The sequence below is a fragment of the Erithacus rubecula genome (genome assembly GCF_903797595.1).
Source record: "Erithacus rubecula genome assembly, chromosome: 3".
NCBI classification, from domain to species: domain Eukaryota; kingdom Metazoa; phylum Chordata; class Aves; order Passeriformes; family Muscicapidae; genus Erithacus; species Erithacus rubecula.
In genome coordinates, this window is record NC_136689.1 from 62,468,989 (window position 1) to 62,489,022 (window position 20,034).

Sequence of the window (20,034 nt, forward strand, 5' to 3'; positions counted from 1 at the left end):
TGGGGAAGAAGAGCAGCCAGCCTCACCCAGGGTAGAGCAGCTGACTGTGTTAGTCACTGACAGATGTGTGCTGTGAACATTGCACAGCACCACGTGGCAGGTAGAGGGCACGATGTTGTACCCCAGGTTCAAATGTGCTGTAAGCTCTCTGCTCTAGAATTCATCTGAGATGCAGACAGAGAGCTGGAAACCTACTTCACATGTTCACAAAGTGCAGGGTTTTTGCTTTACTCCAAGAGAGGTTACTTGCATTGAAGTAGAGGTTACATCCACATCGTGTCAGTCAAAATTTCTCATGGAACATTCAGTGACAATCTCGATGTTGTCAACCCTTTATACACCGGAAAACCTTCATTTTGACAAGGATTTCTCAGGGCTAAACACTAAAGGTTAGAACTCAAAAACTTGTTTCAAATAGCTTAGAGTATCTAGACCATAGTGTAAATGAGATGTTACCTGTCCCATCCATGATCTCTGTGGTTGGGAGCACCTCATATGAGCAGGGTTCCACAGCTGCTGGGACTGACTCCAGTTCTGCTAGGGCTGGCAGGGACACCTGGCTGGCGCTCAGCCCAGAGCCCAGAGGCTGCCCATTCTCCAAAGCTCCTTCTTCATTTGGTATGGAAAGTTCCCCATCTGTTCACAGTTGGAGGAAAGAAGAATGACAAAAAAAGAGACATAAATAAGATGCAGACAGAACTTTAAATTAAATCTATCTCCATTAGATTGTTTTCAGATGAGGAACCTAGACTGAGATCTTCTATGTACACATGCAGTGGGTTTACATGGAAAGGTTTTGATAGCAGGGGGGCTATAGGGATGACTTTTGTGGGAAGCTGCCAGAAGTTTCCCCATGTCTGATGGAACCAGTTCCAAGTTAGACCCACTGCTGGCTAAGGCTGAGCCTATCAGCGATGGTGGTAGCACATCGGGGAAGTCAGGAATGAAAGTAGACTGTAACTAAAAAATATGAATACATACTGTATGTAATGTTTTAATATTAATAACAAGAATTATTATCTTTCTGTACACCAACTTTTATGCAATAAAGGACACAAGCAAAATCACAGGGGTATGTCCCTATTTTACATACAAATAACCATGTTTTATGTAAGGAAGAGAATATTTTTTATAGTTGCCTGATGTAAGGTCTTGATACTGTGATATATCACATTCCATTTAGAAAGCCTGTTTTTATAGTTTCTAATAATATCTCCTCTATCTGAGCAAAATTTCTGTGACAGCAGCTGGCATTTTCTTTCCTATCAAATACCACTTCACATTAGAAACAATAAAGAGCAGAAGAAAGGATTCAGGTTATTCTCTATAGTGTCAGCCTGCATGATTTTTATCTCCAAACTTGTCAAGCACAGCACTCTGGTACCTGGAGGCAAAGACTACATGGACATCACAATTAGAGTTTTATAAAGCAAAGTGTTCAGCCCCTATGGTTACAAATGGAATCCTGAAAATATAACTGAAATGTAACCTGTGAAACTAGAAACCAGCGGAACTTGATTTTACTAAGCATTTAAATTACTTTTGAAAATGAAACTCAAGATTTCAGAATATGGTTTTAGATTTTTGGGCACCACTGGTTAGCCATATTACTGCTCAATGTACTGAGTAGAGATGTACATCAATCAAATGAGTGCACATTTTCCCCTCATAGGGCCAAGATGTACAAACCACTTTAGAAAACAATACTGAAATACTGGTGCTAGTATACAGCAATTAACAAGTCTGAAAATACATTAGCTGGTAACTATCCAGAATTATGTTTCTGCCATTTAAAGCTTCTCTACAGTGAGCGAATATGGTCTCCTGTTTATTTTGGAATTATTATAAATTCCAAGGTCTTGACTTTCCTGGTTTTTTGGAGGCTTTTTGGAGACCCAGAGAGCTATTATGGTAATGCAGTCACATTATACTAGACTGAGATCTGACCCATGGCTTTGAGAGATCAACTGAACTGGCTAAAAGGTGGCAACACAAATTAAAGCTAAAGGCTTCAGCCAAGTGCTTGCAGCACAGCCTCCTTTCTAGCTGCTGTGGCCATTCTAAACAAAGCTGTTTGCTTCCCTAGGCAGCAAAAATCAAAAAACCAATTCAGACAATATTTAAGCTAAATATTTTTTGACTTAGTTGTTTGGGTAAGAAATGCTGTGTATTCTGTGCTGGCTCTGTGTCCCTTTTTTAAAGATACACATTTACACGTGTTTGGGATAAGGACTGATGTTCTCTCAGTTACCTGGTTTCATGAAAGAGCATAACTTATGTAGAGCATCTGCTTCTTGAAGGAAAGGCAGTGTCTGTGTCCAGCAATATAATCATTAATTCAGTGCATTAATTCAGACTATATTTGACTGTAATTATGAGAAAAGTATGCATGAGAAACCCAATAACATTTGCTTCTTGGAGGGATGACTACACATTCTTCATGAAGTGAGATGTCCATTGTAATATGCTGGGCATCTTGAAATCCTACTGTCTTAAGTGTACTATGTGCTTCTCAAGTTATACTAGCAAGATTTAAAAAAAACAGGTTTCATTTCTTCATTTGAATGAAGATTTATGACTGCAAAAAAAGTAAAATGTAAGATAGAATTTTGGCTTTCACCTTTTGTCATAATACCAAAGCATGGCAGCTTTCTGTACTGGCAGTGTAACCTTTTTAAATCTTGCATCTGAATATCTTTATTCTTGATTTAGAGTCTAAAGTCTGTGCATGGATTTGAATGAAATCTTCAGACATGGCACAGAATCATGACTGAAATATACACCCAAAATCAGGTATTGTTTGAAGAAGAGCTTCACGGGGAGTTGCTCGAGTACAGCAAACAGATCAAAGATGTGGAAAAATAATCTGTACAGGAAAGAGTATCTTAGTGTGACTTAATCCTGCATGAGAGATATGCTTGACAACCAGATATAAAAGGCAAATTACTTATTATTTGCAAAGCTATTCCAGTTGGCTGACATGCAAATGAAAAGAATCCTGGTAATGCAATTATTACATATACATGGATGAACTGATCTGTTTTCAGGAACTGGCTATGAGTTTAAAGTTAATTTTATACATTGATAACATATGTAATTTTATATTTTCAGACTTGCTAAATCCTTTGCTGTTTTCACAGAGTCTGGTGCTACTTAGTGGAGAATGACTTCCCCTAAGTCCATGAGCTTTAACAAGATCAACTGAGCATGAAGCTGGATGGGTCCATGAGGGAGTAGCTTGACCTCTGCAGCAAAAGAGCACATGAAGACTATGGAAGTCAAAATGGACAATTTGAAATCCTGGGTTAATTTTTGGATTGGGTTGTCTCCTTTCAGTACTTGTCTGCTCTCATGTACAATGTCCAAGCAAGAAATTCTTGATGGCAAAGACTAGGAAGGGCAGAGTAAAATTCATTGTCATTCTCAGCCATGACCCCCAGTTGGGGAATGGAAAATTAAGTGCTCTTGCATGTGGTCAAGAACTGCCCCTGGAACTGCTTCCTAGCCTTGGTGGCTACCTTAGAACAGTAGCTGGGATCCTCCATAACCTCAGTCCCTAAGCAGACCCCTGATTTTGTGGGATTCCATGGGGTTTGAGACAGGCTACTTCTGGAGGAGTTAAAAACCTTCCAATTTCACTGCAGCACAATTGGCTCTCCAGTGACTGCCATGCCTTCCTTGCTGCATTACCAAAGCCACTTCTTCAAGTTTGTCCTCACATACTGTCACAAAATCTGCTTTAGTGCATAAGTGCAACATGTCCAAATTCTGTCAGGACTTAGGTCACGTGAAATGTAAGTCTAAATCCATCATTTTAATTAAATAGAGCATATTAAAATACAAGAATATAAAAGACGAAAACTGGCCATGTTTCCTTGAAAAACCATTGCATCATTGCCTTTGGAGTAAGTAATTGGTACACATTCTTATTCAGGAATTTCTCACACAGGCAATCTCATCTACATTCAGAAAGAAGAAGGAGTATCAAAATACTACCAGTAGATTTAGTTCTTTGGCCAGCAGCATGAAACAGCAGGCAATTCTAGTGACAGATGTTTTTGGGGCAACTACACCTTCATGTGAAAATCAAGGTCTGTACCTATGTGCAGAAGCAATGGCATAACAAAAATATTGTTCTAAATCTTCTTCTAAATGTTGAGGTATGTTCTGTGATGCAGATGGAAGAGGTATTTTTAACCTCCCAGCACTATCTGCCCACTAACTATTAGGACAGCAGGAGCTTCATCAGATACTTCTTCAACTTACTATTTTCCAAAAGTACAGAGTATTTGAAAAAATTATAACCTTTGCCTACATTTTCAGAATACTCAAGTCACAGAGCCCTGTAAATGGAAGATAACAGAGACTGATTCTGTCATGAGTTTTGCCCTCAGCAAGGAAAGAGCTCTCTGCAGTACAGTCAGGGACAGCTTCAAGTGACTAATTTAACTGTGGGGTTCACTGAAATGCTAACAGCATTTCTTGTTTTCCAAATACAGCGGCTGGACTGCAGTGACTGTCCTACGTGTGACTACTGTGACTTACTGCACATTTTCACCTGCTGGGTGACACAAAGTCCTCTGAAAAGCCAGCAAATCCTGAAGCAAATAGGTCAGAGCAACACTTTAAACAGCAGGCGAACAAACCAACTAATTATGCTTTTCTTCAACATAGAAGATATGACAAAACCAACACCAAGCACAAATCAAAAATTCTTGTTCTTGGGTCAGTCTGCCTGCACTGTTTGCTTTGATTGGTATGGGTTTTTAAAGAAAGAAAAAGCCAAAATTACTCACAGGCCTTCTTTGCCCACCTCTTAGGAGAGGGAGACAAAGAGATTTACACCTACTCTCCGCAAGATGCCTCCTGGAAGGTGCTACCACAATCAAACAAACTGTTCTGCTAAGAAATGTTAAAAGTCTCTTGTTTTCTTGAAGGATTAGAGGTTACCTAACAGGAATTACAAAGACAATGTTACTTCCACTTCAGATTCTCAATGAAATATATCTATTTCTAGAATTACTCTGATATTATTACACACTGATGGAAGTAATGCTCTTGCTCTCCACATCTTGCCTTGCTCATATCCTTGTATCATCATAGCTCTTTGAATACTGCTGCTATTCTTGTGTATTGCCACTTTATTCTCTGCCCTACCTCTTTTTTTTTTCACATCAGCTTTGTAAAGGTGAAACATTATTATAAGGAGGAATTAATTTCTTTCTTTCAAATATGTCCAGACAACTTAAAATCTGTTTCACAAGATGACACAGAAGTTTACAAACTACATCATTATTTGATCAATAGAAAAAAACTGTAGTGCTTTGCAGCAATACAAGGGGAATCTCCACAGGTTTCAACATGGAAGGCAGAGTCAGACTTCACAGAAAAGATTTTTCCTGGGGAGGCCTTTAGGTTTATGTAGGGATGGTTCAGAGGATGGCTACATGTGGGATGTGAGGCAGGGATGAAGGAGGTGACAGCTGGGACTGAAGTGTGACTGAAGGCTGCCTTTTGAGCTGGCTGAGGCACTGATCCCTTGGTGTGACAGCCTGGATCACGCCTCACTGGCTGTGGATCTGAGTCACACTACAAAATGTGGACAACACAAAGCAGTGAGAAGGGCAAACCTACTGTCTGGAGTTGTTTCTACTCTGAAGTTGCATCTAGGATGATTTCTAAGCCAGCAGGTCATAGTGACCTGCATACAAGACATAACTGGTAGAAACTGTAAAATTTAATGATAAGCACATTTTTTGCTGATGTTTGTTTTAAACTTAAAAAATTAGGAGCCTGGGTTACATAATTTTAAAATTTCTAATAAGCTAAAGTAAAAAGTAGGTAGCAGATTTAAGTGCTCCTGAATTTATGAAGCAGGCTATATTTCTAATATCTGTGAAAATTTCTAACTTCTGTTGATTTCTACCAGATTTTGTATTGCTATTGTCAAAAACTTTTAGACTTTAAATTAGTGAGGCTTTAAAGCATATGCATAAGTTCTACTGTGATTAAGAAGCAACTTTATTATCTTTAATCAATTGCCTTAGTTATTGACAAGGGAAGCAGCAGAATAAATAAAAGATGCACTCAAAGACTGACATATATGTAACAGACATCAACTATGTATTGTGTTACCAGTGTAAGACAATGATATTTGTAAAGCAATGATGCTTGTAAAACAATGGCATTTTGCATAAACAAGACATTACAAACTCAACAAATTAATTATACTGAACAAGGAATTATTATCTCTTCTGAGCTGTTTCAAGGGGAAGTACATTGTTTTGTGCTCATCAGGATCCAAAACCTTTAAATATTTCCCTTTTCCACAACAGTTAATCCCAAAGTGACTCAACCAGACAATGGCAACACACAGAGGCACGAACCCACTACACTTCTCCACAGACTGGATGCTTTGCTCTTTTGCAGCCAGTGACTACAGTCTATTGTTGTGATTTTTGTTTCTATTGCTTTACATTTCTGATTAGTTTTCATTTTTATTTGCTAAGTAGCTATCACACATATCCAACAGAGAAGGCCAGACCACGGCGAAGTCAAGTGTTTAGAGATCTTATTTTGCAGTCTTGTAATTCAGAACTCTCTATTCCCAGTTCCTAGTGTAACAATTATATAACGTCACAAAACGAAATTATATATAGCCACAAATTATATGGGATGTCAATTTACTATTGTGCAAAGAAGAACACTTACCTTTATCAAAAATTTCTTTCAGCACTCCTCGTTTTATAAGCTCCTCTCTGCTTTGCCTCATTGACATTTTTCTTTCCAAAGCTGTAAGCAAAAGATAAGGGTCAATATAGATACAAAAGAAGGGAAATTATTGTTTTAAAAGGCTTTATGCCTTTTAAATGCATTTAAAAAAATGCTCTTTCTCCTCTTCAAGTCAGTGGCAGTTTTGCATCTACAAATAAAGGCTACTGGCAGTCCAGAGAATCTGCCTGCTACTGTAGTGTGGCTGTTATTGACAGAAATGGCACTAGACTGGCTGATTGGAGGGCATGCCTGCACACCCATTGCTTGATTTTGACATATAAGCTAAACATTTTTGATTTCTGTGGAAGATTAAGAGACAGCAAAAGGAGAAAAAGGAAATTAATGCAGAAACTAGAGAGGGAAAGGTAAGAAAGAAGGCAACACAAAGGCTCAAACCAAGGAAAGATGTGGCCACAGAACATGGCCATGGACTGTGTCCAGGCTGTGGAAGAGAATGAAAGCCAAGGCTTCTTTGCCACTTGTTCCAGTGGGGGCAGATCAAGGTGTTTGGGACAGGGCAAAAATCGAGCTGTTTAATAGAGCCTTCTCTTCCCTGGAGTGGTGTTTTCCCCTAAAGAGATGTAAAGGAGGGAAACTCCAAGAGAGCCACTGCAATTCACACCAGATCTGAACAGCTGAGTTCTGTATTGGCTGCTTGGAGGCCGTGGTCACTGAGGCACAGAACGACAGATAGGAAATACACATTTCTTTATGCAGTAGTAATTAAAACAATGTCCAATTACCCAAAACACCACAAAGGACATGCACGCAGGCAGAGGTGAAAGCCAGCGAGCCAGAGGCTCAAGGAGTGATGGGAAGGAGTGGCTGTGACTGAACCTGCTCTGTGAGAAACAAGGCTGTGCCTGCCAAAAAAGAGGCACAGTCAAGGGCAAATGGCTCCTGCCATATGCTCCTCTATCAGACCCAGCACTGATGCACGCACACACAAATGAACTGGGACTTAGCATCCTCAGCCTGCCCAAGGCAGATTTAAAGCAAAAGAGGCTTGGAAATCCTCTCTCCTCCCCTGGAAACAGGAGAGTGCTTCTCTTGGTACTGCTGTATGTTGACTACTCCCACAGGGGCACACATATCTGATGAATTAGCTATGCTTATATGGCACACTGTGCTCATTGCAACTCATGTGCTGCCAGATACTTAGGGCTCAGTATGAACAAGGCCAGCTCTGTTTCACTCTTCTCCATGGGACAAATACAGGCTTCCCTATTTTTAAAATCAGTTTTTGAACATGTATTGTTCAAGACAAAGATGACCAATGTGTTCAGTCAGAAGCTAGTTAAAAACCTTGCTCTCCCCAGGGAGAGACACACTCTCTGAACTTCAGCGTGGATCAGAATTAAAGGCAGGTACCCTTGCTGAAGCACAAGACCCCATACCCATTAACCAGCCACGTGGTGCAGTTTGATTTTGAGGCTGTCAATGTAGCAGCCATAGCATTTCCCAGAGTGCCTTAAACCTGTTTGAAGAAGCGCTTCAGGCATCTCAACTGACTTGCAATGAAACACTGATTTCTAAATTTCTAACACACTTCGGAAAAGAAACACCCAACAATAAAACTCTGGAGTCACACTGCAGACTGCTCCCCAAGCTGCCTTTTCCCTGTGCTGAAAGGGTCTTGTTCTGGTACAGCATTTAAAACTTTTTCCTCTTCCTCCTTAAGAATAGCTGCTCTCAGACCTTCCAGGAAAAGCCAGAACAACCTGCAGCTAATTCCTGAGCCTTCTATCACCAAAGAAATTATAAAAACTCTGACTGGGTTTAAGGAGCAATTTGGTGGCAACCAGCACCTTTTCTAATAGGTCTCAAAAAATGTAATTTCCTGTTAGAATAAGCAGCAAATTGAATTTGCTCTTCAGTGGGGAACCAATCTGGGTGAATCAGCAGCAAAGCAGTGGTTTCTGCATATAGACAGCAGCACTGCCCACAGAACAAAGTCAAAGGCAGAACAAAGACACAGGCAAATTCTATTTCTGTGCTAAGATCCACATGTTGCACACAAACTCACTGGTTGTCCTGTCTCACCCTCCATGAAGGTTATGGAAGGTGGCAGCATTATGACCAACTTCATGGCTGTGAGGTCATAGTACTGGTAAGAACCATAGTAATTTTAGCAGACTGGAGTTAAGGCTTTTGGGGAATCAGGTGCTAAAAAGGGCTATCAGGACATTAAGAAGAAGTGCAGGAGCATCTCTTCAACACCAGTTGCAGAGGAAGACCCTCCAGTAGTAACCAAGACTTCTCAAAGTAGTGGACTATTTTTGTAGTCACAGAATTTCAAAGTTAGAATACATAGATTTGGAAGACTGAATATATATATGGTCAGATTTCTCAGATACGTCCTATTGTAATCTGCTTGTGTTCAAGAATGAAAAAACCCACAACCCTCCAGCTGAAGCTCAGACAAAACCAATTTTTCAGTTCCTAAATCCTTTCTAAGTAGGCACAAGACTTATAGTATTAATTATTTTCCTACTAAGCCAGTTTAATTAATAAGATATTTAGAGGAAGGGCATGCTGGGCTAAGAGCAGCACTGAATGATAACAGATGTTATATTAAAGCTATGGAACACGCTGCCTTTCTTTGTACAAATCTTCCTCCCAAACAAGTGTTATGCATTTAAGTGCATAACCTGCTATGCTACTGCTGATCAGATGGGGAAAAATAGAAGCATTTGGATGCAGAACTCATTAGGATCTAACACCCTGAAGAATGAAATGCTTTACTTGGTCTGGATTTCTCTGGCTAAGATTGCCAGTTCTTTTATGAAGGATTTTCTTTTCAAGCAGAAAGCTGGTACAAAACAAATTCATTCACTCTTCACTGAGAAGGAATCCATTCACAGCTGAGGATAAATATAAACCTTTGAATTAATCCTTGATTCACGAGAACCATGTAAATTCTGTGATGGGAAAAAATCAATTATAATTAATATTTAAGAAAAGATGTACTACTTCATTAATTATTTTCTTTGGTGATTAACCTCATTTTTTTTCATTTGTACAACCTTCCAGGAGATTAGAAATAAGCATTAAGCCCTCTTTATGGGATCTACTTATGCCAGAAACTAGTTACTGTGACAAATTCATCCACTCTACAAGAAACTCTCAGTTACTAGTTTATAAAAATGAGCCTATGTGTATTTTATGGTAGAAGTGTACAGATTCTGCCAGTGTGCTCTGCACTAAGCTGTTCCTTTCATGCTTTGATGAAGAAACAGTGGGAAATGTTTTTATTAATGTTTCTGAGCTGGTATTTTTGAACTCGTCCCTCAGGAGCAGCACCCCTCTGCTGCTCAAGCAGAGTTTTTCTCTGTGGCAGACCCATTAAGATCAGTAAATCCTTGACAGGGTCAGGAGGAGCTCCTGCCCCTCCACTCTGGAAATCAAACAAGCTTTGTCTTTATTCCTTTAACAGGCCACAGTGCTGTGTGATGGCAGTGGCTGTGGCTGCTCCCCCAGCTGAGAAGGTGAAGCTCGCTGCTGCCCGTGTGCCAAGCGCTTCTGCTGCTCCATTAACCAGCCAAAGAGCCATTTATGCTCTCACACACACAGCCCTTCCCTCCTCCCACCCTTCCCTCCAACACTGCAGCATCTCAGATGAACTGTTCCAACCTGCATCTATATCAGGCAGTCATAAATTAATGATAAATATTATTATACAAGGTAATAATAAAGTGTCTTTCTTTGCAGCAATTGTCATAGTGCTGCTTAACCAAGGGGCGGACTAAATAAACAAGTCCTGCTTTTTTCATCTGACAACTGAAACTAAATCCCAGTCTGTGCTGGCCAGTTAGATCTTAACCTTGGTTTTTCTGAGGTTGTCCTTGGCTTTTCTTTTAAAAAGCACTGGAGGATGCTTTGCATGAATTCTTCCATTCAAAGGCCATTATAATTTTCATTATGATTTTAGAAAGCAAAGGTTGCTACAGGATGAAGCTGAGAGCAGAAGTTTTCTGGTGCATCAATTATACTTTCAATAGGAATCTGCTTTGCTAATAATTTAGATCTGAATAATTAGAAACACGCTTTGCACAATGTTTAGATAAACAACCATCAATGTTTTCTTTAGATTTATAAGGAAGAAGAGATTTTCAAATGTGATGGATTATGTATTTAAAAATGCTACATCATCTTGAAAATTTTCCAGCTATGTAGACTTTCTTGGCAATCAAATGGAGTGGGATTCAGCTGATACAAATTTCTACAGTGTGGACTTCTCCCTTTGACTTGGCCTCCTTATATATTGTCTTGGCCTTAACACTGATTAACCTCAGACTAATGTAAGAATCTAAACAAGATTGAACTGCACCTTGAAAGTGCCTGTTAGGCTTCACTGAGTGTAAAGGAAGCTATGGGTGAGTAGCTGAGATAAAGATGTACAAAAATAGGGCTGACTATACTCCTGAAATCAAAATTGACTGAAGAGGGCAGTTTTAAGAAAATAAATGCTGCTATAGATGAAAGTATTAGATATCACTGAGGAAAATGCAGATGTGTCAGCTTGCAGAGAGCTCCATTTATTTTGGGATTGTTTTAATAGCTGTGGCATGACACTCAGCACTGCTGCTGTGAGCCTGAGGTATGATCAATGCCAAAATATATCTTGGTTGAAATAACTGTATTGCTCTGTTCATTGCTAAATATGATTTTTGCTTGGCTTCAAGCATGCATAGGTCTCTTGAAACCTGAGGAAAGTAAAAATATTCCAACAGGTTTCTGAATCTTTGAGATTTAAAGTTCCTTACAAGAGTTTTGAGCATCTCTAATATCAGCCTAGGTTTTTCAGCACCAACAACATAATCTAATTCAGACAGATTACTACCTAGAAAAGATTAGGAATCTCTTTTAGTCTGTGTGACATTCCTTATTGTGATTATAGTCTAGCACTGCCATTCTATGAAATAAAATAAGTGAACATTAGAAGGAGAAAAATAGGCTGGCATAAAAGGCTAAGCTTGATTTTGAAAAGTGTATAGGAGTACCTCTCCAAATCAGATGAGCAAATAAACCCCCTTCAGTGTGTGAATCACTTGGAAAACTTCTGTGACATGTGCTATGAGACAAACTAATAACAAAGAAAAACCCCACAGCATTGATGCCACACTGAAGAGCAACTCAAAACACTCCTTAAGTAAACCAGGATCATCATTATAGAGGAGGAAAAGTGAGGTACAGTCAAGCTGAAGCAACTTGGCTTGTCACCTGCTACAACAGCAGCAAAGCATTAACAGCACCTGTTCTGTGACCAGGGCCAACACTCGGCTAGGATATGACCCTTCCAGAATTAAAATTTGGTAGTGTAATCAATGCAAACAAAATAACAGGAAAAAGAGGCAAAAGTAAAATTATCCCCCCTCCCCTAAGTGAATAATTTTATCTTATTTCATTTCCAGTTTTGCATATACAACTGGATTTATTTTAGATTATGACTGTAAAGGCATAGAGAAGATGATGTCAGGGCATCTTGCTTCCACTCAAATTCAGACCAGATCAAGACAATGGTTCCTTTCCAGTTAGAAGCACTGGACTGGGAGCATGATAAACTTCATTTGTGACAGACAAGCCTTTGAAATAACACAGTAAAAGGACACACATTCCTTTGAGAGAGCAGGATCAAATCTAAAATTCCTGGTTACTCACCAGAAGAATTTAGGAGGTGTAATAGTTGGCACATCTGGTAACTATAGATAAAAATTCAATCACCTCTACCTTACTGATTGAGACAGAAAGTAAAACTGGGGAAGAAGTGAAAGCAGCCTTAAGAAAACCCTGGACTTGTACTGACCATTACTACATCTAAAGTGCCAGAGAACAGACTTGGGAGGAAAGTGGATGCAAAGTTAAATCTGCAAATACAGAAATGCAGAATCTAATCAAAATACTGCAAACCACACTAAGTGAGCTCACAATACAGTAACATAACTCAGAAATACAGCATACAACCAGAAATTCAGAAAACACAAGGAAAGGCAGAGAAATTATGTCTGAATAACTCTACCGCAATAGTTCTTAATTCTTTCTGAACCAAAGAAATCAGAAATCTAATCCAAGAACAGATGGACTGTGTTATTTTCATAGAGAAGGACTAAAAAAATCAATCAAAGAAGGTGTCTTCCTAGGGAAAGAACTACACTTCAAGTCAGATCCAAAGAAAGCCAACATAATGGATTTCACAGGTCAAGCTGAGCTAGCCTGGTAGAAGATGAATGCATGAAAACAGGAGATAATACAAGAAATCTTGACAAACATAACAAAAGTTGTGTGTTAAAAAAAAACCCAACAAAACAAAACCCCAAGAAAGTGAATTTGAAAAGAAAACAGGATTGTAGACATCTGAAGAAAAATGTACCACCCTCGGCTGCCCATCTAATATACAGCACAACAGAACTCCACTGCATTGGTGAACTGAGATAATCTATCAAAAGGATTTTGGAAAGACTCGCATTTTTACACTTTTTATGCATAATTGCTTTTTTAGTCACACTTGAGAAGTTAGGGATAAATTCAGAAAGCAGACTAGAATATTGAAAAAATGAAGAAAATACATTTCTTCTGTTCTACCCTCTGAATTGCTGCAGAGTGCTTTCATGAGTTCCTAGGTAATACTAGGTCAAGGACTGGAAAGCTGAGCCACCATCAGGTATTGCTTTCCACAGCTTAACAAAAAAGGAGATTCTGTATCTTAATTAAAGAAATTTACAACAAGGTAACATAGCATATCTTAATATACACCTGCTCTGCAAATACAGTGTGAGTGCAGAGTGGAAAGTCATAACTTGGCACTCAGAGACCTCTTAATTTAGGCATCAAAAACAGTAGTGAGGGCATGGTACTGAATTATTATTAGGCTTTCATCCAAGCAAGATGTCAGCCTAGAATAGCCCTTGCTTATGTCCATACTGCTACCAGTAAGTACCCTATGTAGCTATAGCTATGTTAAAGCTAAATTGGCCATAGTGATACCACCACAATAAGGTTAAGTCCTAAGCACCAGCAAAAGGCAGCTGCTGCAATCCTTGTGGTAGGAGATCCATTTGCATTTTCACAAATGATGTTTTCCCCTACAGGCTTCCATGCAACAACATGCAGAAGTTGTAGTGTCAAGGAAAAATTAAAAATATGGGTTCTACACGTCAAACCTTTGCAAGTGGATAGATGAGTGATGCCATCTGAAAAAAAAGTATGTGGCAACATCAGAAGCAGTTGCACATCCCAAGGAATGGCTGCTTTTTACAAGTGGCTTTACTTTCTTTAGGTACCTCGCAGTCTCAGATTTCTATATGTACACCAGACAAAAACTAAGCTAAAAGCAGCTGGGTGAAGAGCTGGGTGAGATATCTGCAAGGTGCTCCCTTTACTCTGAGAAGATGATTCTCAGAATGATGATACTGCAGTAGGGAGCTGCAGAGCCATCTGTAACAGGAGAAATGTCTATTTGCAATACTGCAGTATTCTGCAGCATAATAGTTCAAGGGACCTTCCTCAAAGCAAAATCCATGGTGGGCATCACTTCAGTAAGATAGTGGCTCCTGTGGCTCTCTGGAGAGTTCTCTCCATGACAGAGTTTACACATGGCATATAACTACCCGGGCAAGCTGCTGCTTTTGGACCTGCTCCTCATCAGACAACACTTCCAGATGGCAAAATACAGAGCACAGTTTACATAAAGAAGTCTAGCAGATGTCAGGAAACTGGATTTTCCAGAGTAACTTTCAAAGGTGAAGGAGTCAGCTTTCCTGGGTAAAAGGGGAAAAAATTTAGAGATAAAGCCAAAAGAGTGGCAGGCTGATGATAAAAAGGCAGAGAGAATGCTTGGACAGACCACCTGAAGATGCAACCAAGCTACTGGCCATTAGCTGGGAGGATCACCTTGCTGACAGAAAAGACACCTGTTCTTAGTAAGACAAGCAGGACAACTCTCTATAGCAACAGCCGACTGCTGTGTATATTTTTACAGCTTGAGTTCACCTTACAGCTGTAACTTTACAAACATATATTCCCTGGTAGCCACTGCCAGACAGATGTGTAAATCCAGTGTTTTACTCCCTAACAACATCCTATTTTTGCTGCACTGAAAAAGACCTGCTCAGCTGGATGCTCCTACTTCACCAGAATGGGATTTGAGATAATTTTAAATATATTTGCACATTACTCAAACAGTGTTGAAGTAAATTACAGTTTTTCACTTACACTGGAATAATTAGCACACCATAGCCTCCCAAACTGACACACAAAATAGATGGAGACTTGTTTATCTGTGTCCACATGTACAGATTCTAAAAATAAATGATACAAAGCACAGCTTGTGACTAAGAAATACCTACTCAAATCTGAAGTTGGCTTAGCACCGTTTTGAGAGAGATGTTATGAATATTTCATATATTTCACAGAAACCATCAATACTGTTGTACACCCAGAAAATCTTGACTAAGCACACACAAATTAAAAATGCATTTGTTATTGAAATGAACTGGCATCAACCCTTCAACACAGACCTCTGTTAGGAGCCAAACAGGAAATCATTCATTTAATGCTTGATTATAGGAACGACTGAATCACAAAGCAACAAACACTTCCTCCAAAATAAGAAGATTCTTGAATTGCAGCTGTCACACCATCCAGCAATTACATTTGGATGATATTTCCAGCTTGTGCAATGGTACTAGCTGGCTGGTACATAATGCTGAAAAAACTCCAAAGTGTCTTTAATGCCAGTGTCTTATCTCCCAAAATAGTGCAGTCTGCTTTCTGGCTTGGTAGCTGATAACAGTTCAAGCTACAGTAAAAGCCCACCATGCAATTTCAACATGTTTTACACATTCAGAGTCTTGGTCTGACTTTCTATTGCTTCTTTGGGGTGAAAAGATAACAGTCCCAGATGGAGAGAAACTTTGCATTTTACACGGCAGTCCTCTGGAATCAACAGACTGAAAAAAGACCAGACTGTGATTTCAGTTGCAGTAATGTGAATGCAGAACATCTTCATGAGAATTTGGCATGCATCATCCTGCTTGTAATATGAATTATTCCATTATTTCAATAGGAGATATTTTTTAAAAAGCCACCAATGATGATATTGTTTTATGCCCATTTCCAGCAAATGTTGAAGTTATCCGAGAAAATAAGGCATTTTCTCCTCTTATGCTATCTTAAAGCTTTTTGGTGTGTGTGCAAAAACACATTTCTGATGCTTGTCTGGGATGGGGAGACAGTGATGAAGATACAAAACATGTTTAGATGGTAACAGTTTTGAAGTGAAGTACTGATATAAGAAGCAAATTTGGAAAATAATAGGCAGGAAGGACAGTGAAGTGAAGGAGATATGATTAATACTCTGGACATTGCGTGTCTCTGTTTTCCAGAACCTAATACAGTTTTCCTGCTCATTGTTCATTTAGTAGAAAACCAAAGATTGGTAGAATCTTAGATGATCTAAGGTTAAAACAGTGGTACTGAAAGGTAAAGGCCATGGCAAACAAGCCAAATATTTTTCACAGCAGTGCTAATCCCGAAGAGTTTCAGCAGAATGGCAGAGTGAAATCCTTCTGTACAAGGAGCTGTGGAAGTCTTTCTAAGTGAAGTGTCACTTGGAGAACTTTTAAAAGAAATCAATAAAATGGAGAGCAGCAAACCACTGAGACCAGACAGTTTCCCTCTTAAAGTTCCCCAGGAAATCAAATATGAACACAGTAAGTGTGACATGTAACCTAGATAAGATAGAAAAGTGAGATGGCTAATAGAAGGTTGCTATTCTTTAGAATCTGAAAGTCATCTGGGAATTACAGACCAGTAAGCCTGGTTCCAATCCACCAGGAACAGTCATACAGAATAAAGCTAGAATGTGGGGACCTAGAACAGAAGGGAGATGAGAGAAGAATCATTCCAGGTTGGAAGTCAATGAATGAAGATGCTTGTTCCAAGTTAGCCTCCTCAGAATTCCAAAACTCCTATGTTAAGGTCATTGGAAGAACTGAAATTGCTTTAGATAAGGGTGATTATCCTCTAGTGGAATACGAAATGTAGAAATCAAAGAGTAATGCTCCATGCATAAGCAGAGGGATGTAGCATACCTGCTGTCTTCTTCAGAAAAACACAGTTAAGAAAGGCTGACCATAGTGAGACGACAAAACTTGCTGACTGCAGTCAAAACTAAGCCTGACTGCAAAGAGCTACAAGAATTCTTATGATACTAAATGATGTGTGACAAAATTCAACACAGATAAGAGCAAAAAAGACATTTGGGAAAAGCCAGCCCTAACTCTACACAGTTAACAGCTATATTAGTCATTCCCACTCAGAAGATAGTGCATGAAAAGTCTGCAGAGAATTATCTGAAAACATCATCTTAATGCTTGGGGCAGTGAAAAAAAGACAACAGAAATCTGAAATTACTAGGAAATACATACAGCTCCTTAGTTCTAGTGTAATAGTCTATAGCTAACACAAGTTTGGGTATCAATCTCCAAGGAGATATATTAGAACTAAAAAAAAAATGAAAAAATAATAACTAAAGGGATAATGTTTGCAGAGAAATAAAGAATAGTAGCAAACCACATTTTTTGTCATCTTTTATAGCAAGGTCCTGGTTCCCCTGATATTCACAAAAATACATGGTAACTGCCATCTAGGCTGTGCACTGTGTAAACCAGACCATTCCCTTGGAGGAAAGTCAAGGCACAAAACAGGAAAGACAACAACAGTACACATACTCCACACATCCTCTGCTGGGAGCTACACCAGACAGGGCTGCTTTGGCCTGGCATTGCCCTTCAAAGAATCCCCACAGCCCTCACACTCTTCCAGACCCAGAGAGGAGAGGAAACTCATGGCACAAGGGTTTTTGCCCTCTGAATGCATGAGGTGTTCTCATTCACTCACTCATGAAATGCCAGAGCTAAAGGGCACCCAACAAAATAGTCAGGGTGCAACTGAAAGAAAGGTGCTTTTGTGCACAATGCCTTTTTAATTTGTGGAATTGTCTGCATGAGATATCCATTAAAGCAAAATTTGGTTCCAACAACACAAAGGGTAAATCCACATGGCTTGATTTGGATGCAGCTTTTAGCTTATGAATGACTGAGTGCTGCAATCTGATTTCTTAAGCCAGGAGTCAGATAAATAGATGCTTACCCTGCTTCTTGCATGTAACACAACCACTGAGTACAAGAAAAGATACTGAACTATCACAGTGTGCAGTTTAACCTACTATGTCTATCCTGGAGTCTATTTATCTTTATAACATGTGTTTAATGAATCAGGAGAAAACACCCTTGATCCCAACACTCAAAACTATTCCATTATCTAATAGTCAGGAAATGTGCAAAGGCAGCTGATTGGCCTTTGGAAGAAACTTGAATTTTTATCTCCTTACCATGCATGTCAGGGGATTTTTCTTACATGATTAAATCAGACCTGTTAAGTAATACAGAGTTCAACACACTGACATCTAAAATTACAAAAATGGATTCAGGTTTCATGGCCTGTATAATGCTGGTTGCAAAAGTAGCTTACTAGCTAGTGTGGCATCTGGGTTTAGAAACCTTTTCCAACACAGGCTTCAGGAATTTTCACGATTAATTTCAGAGAATACTAAGACTTCTTTGACTTTGTTTCTTTCAGTTCTAGGAAGTACAAGAGTGTGTGCTGTATTTCATGTTGGACAAATCTTAATTATAATTAATTGCTTTCTGGCAATACAGTATGTGAAGTGACAGTGGAATGTGAACCTGAAATCTGAAATTCTGCCCAATGTTGGGTTGTGACCTGACTGTAGATGGCTTTCTAACAGAGAGTAAAGTCGACTTGTTCTGCAGATTTTGACAAATACTTCACAAAAGAACCACAGAGATAATGCAAATCACTGCTCTGTGGCAATTGCAAGTTTATTCAAAGATGACACTGCCTTGAAACAATTTTTGAAGATTATCAAAATGCCATTATGTTGTTATAAATACATTAATTACAATGTTGTAGCTTCAAATTTCAGATATAAGTCAGGAAAAAAAAATTAATTAATAACTCTACCTCAATATTCTTCTGTTCCAACTTTATCCTGGCCTTTTTTAACATAAGTAATATTTGGATGATTTATTTTTGTGAAATTTCACTTATTTCTGTTGCATAATAGCAAGAGATGTCAGTCTATTTCTACCACCATAATTAGTTGCTGTGGAGATGGCTGAAATATCATGAATTATTATAATTGCAAATGAGGAATAAGCAGCAGGAAAAGATGACATTGATAATGTGCAAATATTGCAAGGTTCCTTGAAACTTGAAACTTGTAGTTGACTACAAGATATTTGAATCTGCCATAATAACAAGGAGGCTTCCAGAATAAGGGGGTGGTGTACATTTCAGACAAATACACTGTGAAGAACCACGACAGTTATATATGATGGCATCTTAAATTTAGCTTAACATTAAAGCAAAATTATCATACAACCCACACATCTTCTGATTTTGTTGCATATAATTTTGCTCAAGGCCTGTAGAAAAGCCATTTGTGGCATTCACCCTTATTACTATGAGGCAAAAAATCCACAGCAGTAATCCATAAAATCAGTAGGTGTTATCCTGAACTAATCTTCTTTGGCAGATAAATGAAGGACAAACAGGTGTTCAAGTATCTGCATGAAAAGCAGCTAGAATTATCCCTTTGACATCATTCTTTAAAAGGCAGGAATCATATTCTGTCTTCCACTGGAGACTAATGAACTTCTTGGAGGGAGAAAGGACTAAGTAGACAAAAATAAAATTCCTGGTGTACTTTTTTTATAGCAGAAGTACTTTACATTGTATTGTCTTTTGTTGCAGGGCTGCCAGACAGTCCAATCTCACCTCAGAGCTTCATTAAGTGAGAGTGTAATGATGCTGTCTTCATACAGACACTGTGTGCACTCCCAAAATGACAGAATTATTAAATCTTTGCCTTTTCTGCTTCAGTAGCAGGAAGCAATTGTCCTAAATTGAAAAAAAATTCCACAAATCATGCTTTTATGAAGAAACAAACTTTTAAAAGCTTGGCTGAGCTAAATACTGAGTTAAATACTCTCTTACATGCTGCTGTTCAGAGCTGTGTTGTTGCATTCTGAAATATGAAGGGAAAGTGAGAAGCATCAAGGGAAAGTGAGAGCAGCTCTCTGTAAAACAAGATTTCTTTCTGAGCACAGCTGAGTGACTGATATCAGAATTATATTCCCAAGATTTCCATGCCATTATTTTATTTATAGCTTTTTA

At 38.9% G+C, this 20,034-nt stretch overlaps 1 protein-coding gene across 6 annotated transcripts in view; it reads right to left on the reverse strand.

The window, feature by feature from the left end:
* The window catches only part of PHACTR1 (phosphatase and actin regulator 1), a 294,356-nt gene that overhangs the window by 62,875 nt on the left and 211,447 nt on the right, over nucleotides 1-20,034 (reverse strand). For all 6 annotated transcript variants that reach the window (XM_079299943.1, XM_079299944.1, XM_079299945.1 and 3 more), the window contains 2 exons: nucleotides 6,712-6,792; nucleotides 457-636 (listed from right to left, as the gene is read on the reverse strand). In XM_079299943.1, the coding sequence (XP_079156069.1) occupies nucleotides 457-636; nucleotides 6,712-6,792 (261 nt within the window). The remainder of the gene's footprint in view (nucleotides 1-456; nucleotides 637-6,711; nucleotides 6,793-20,034) is intronic.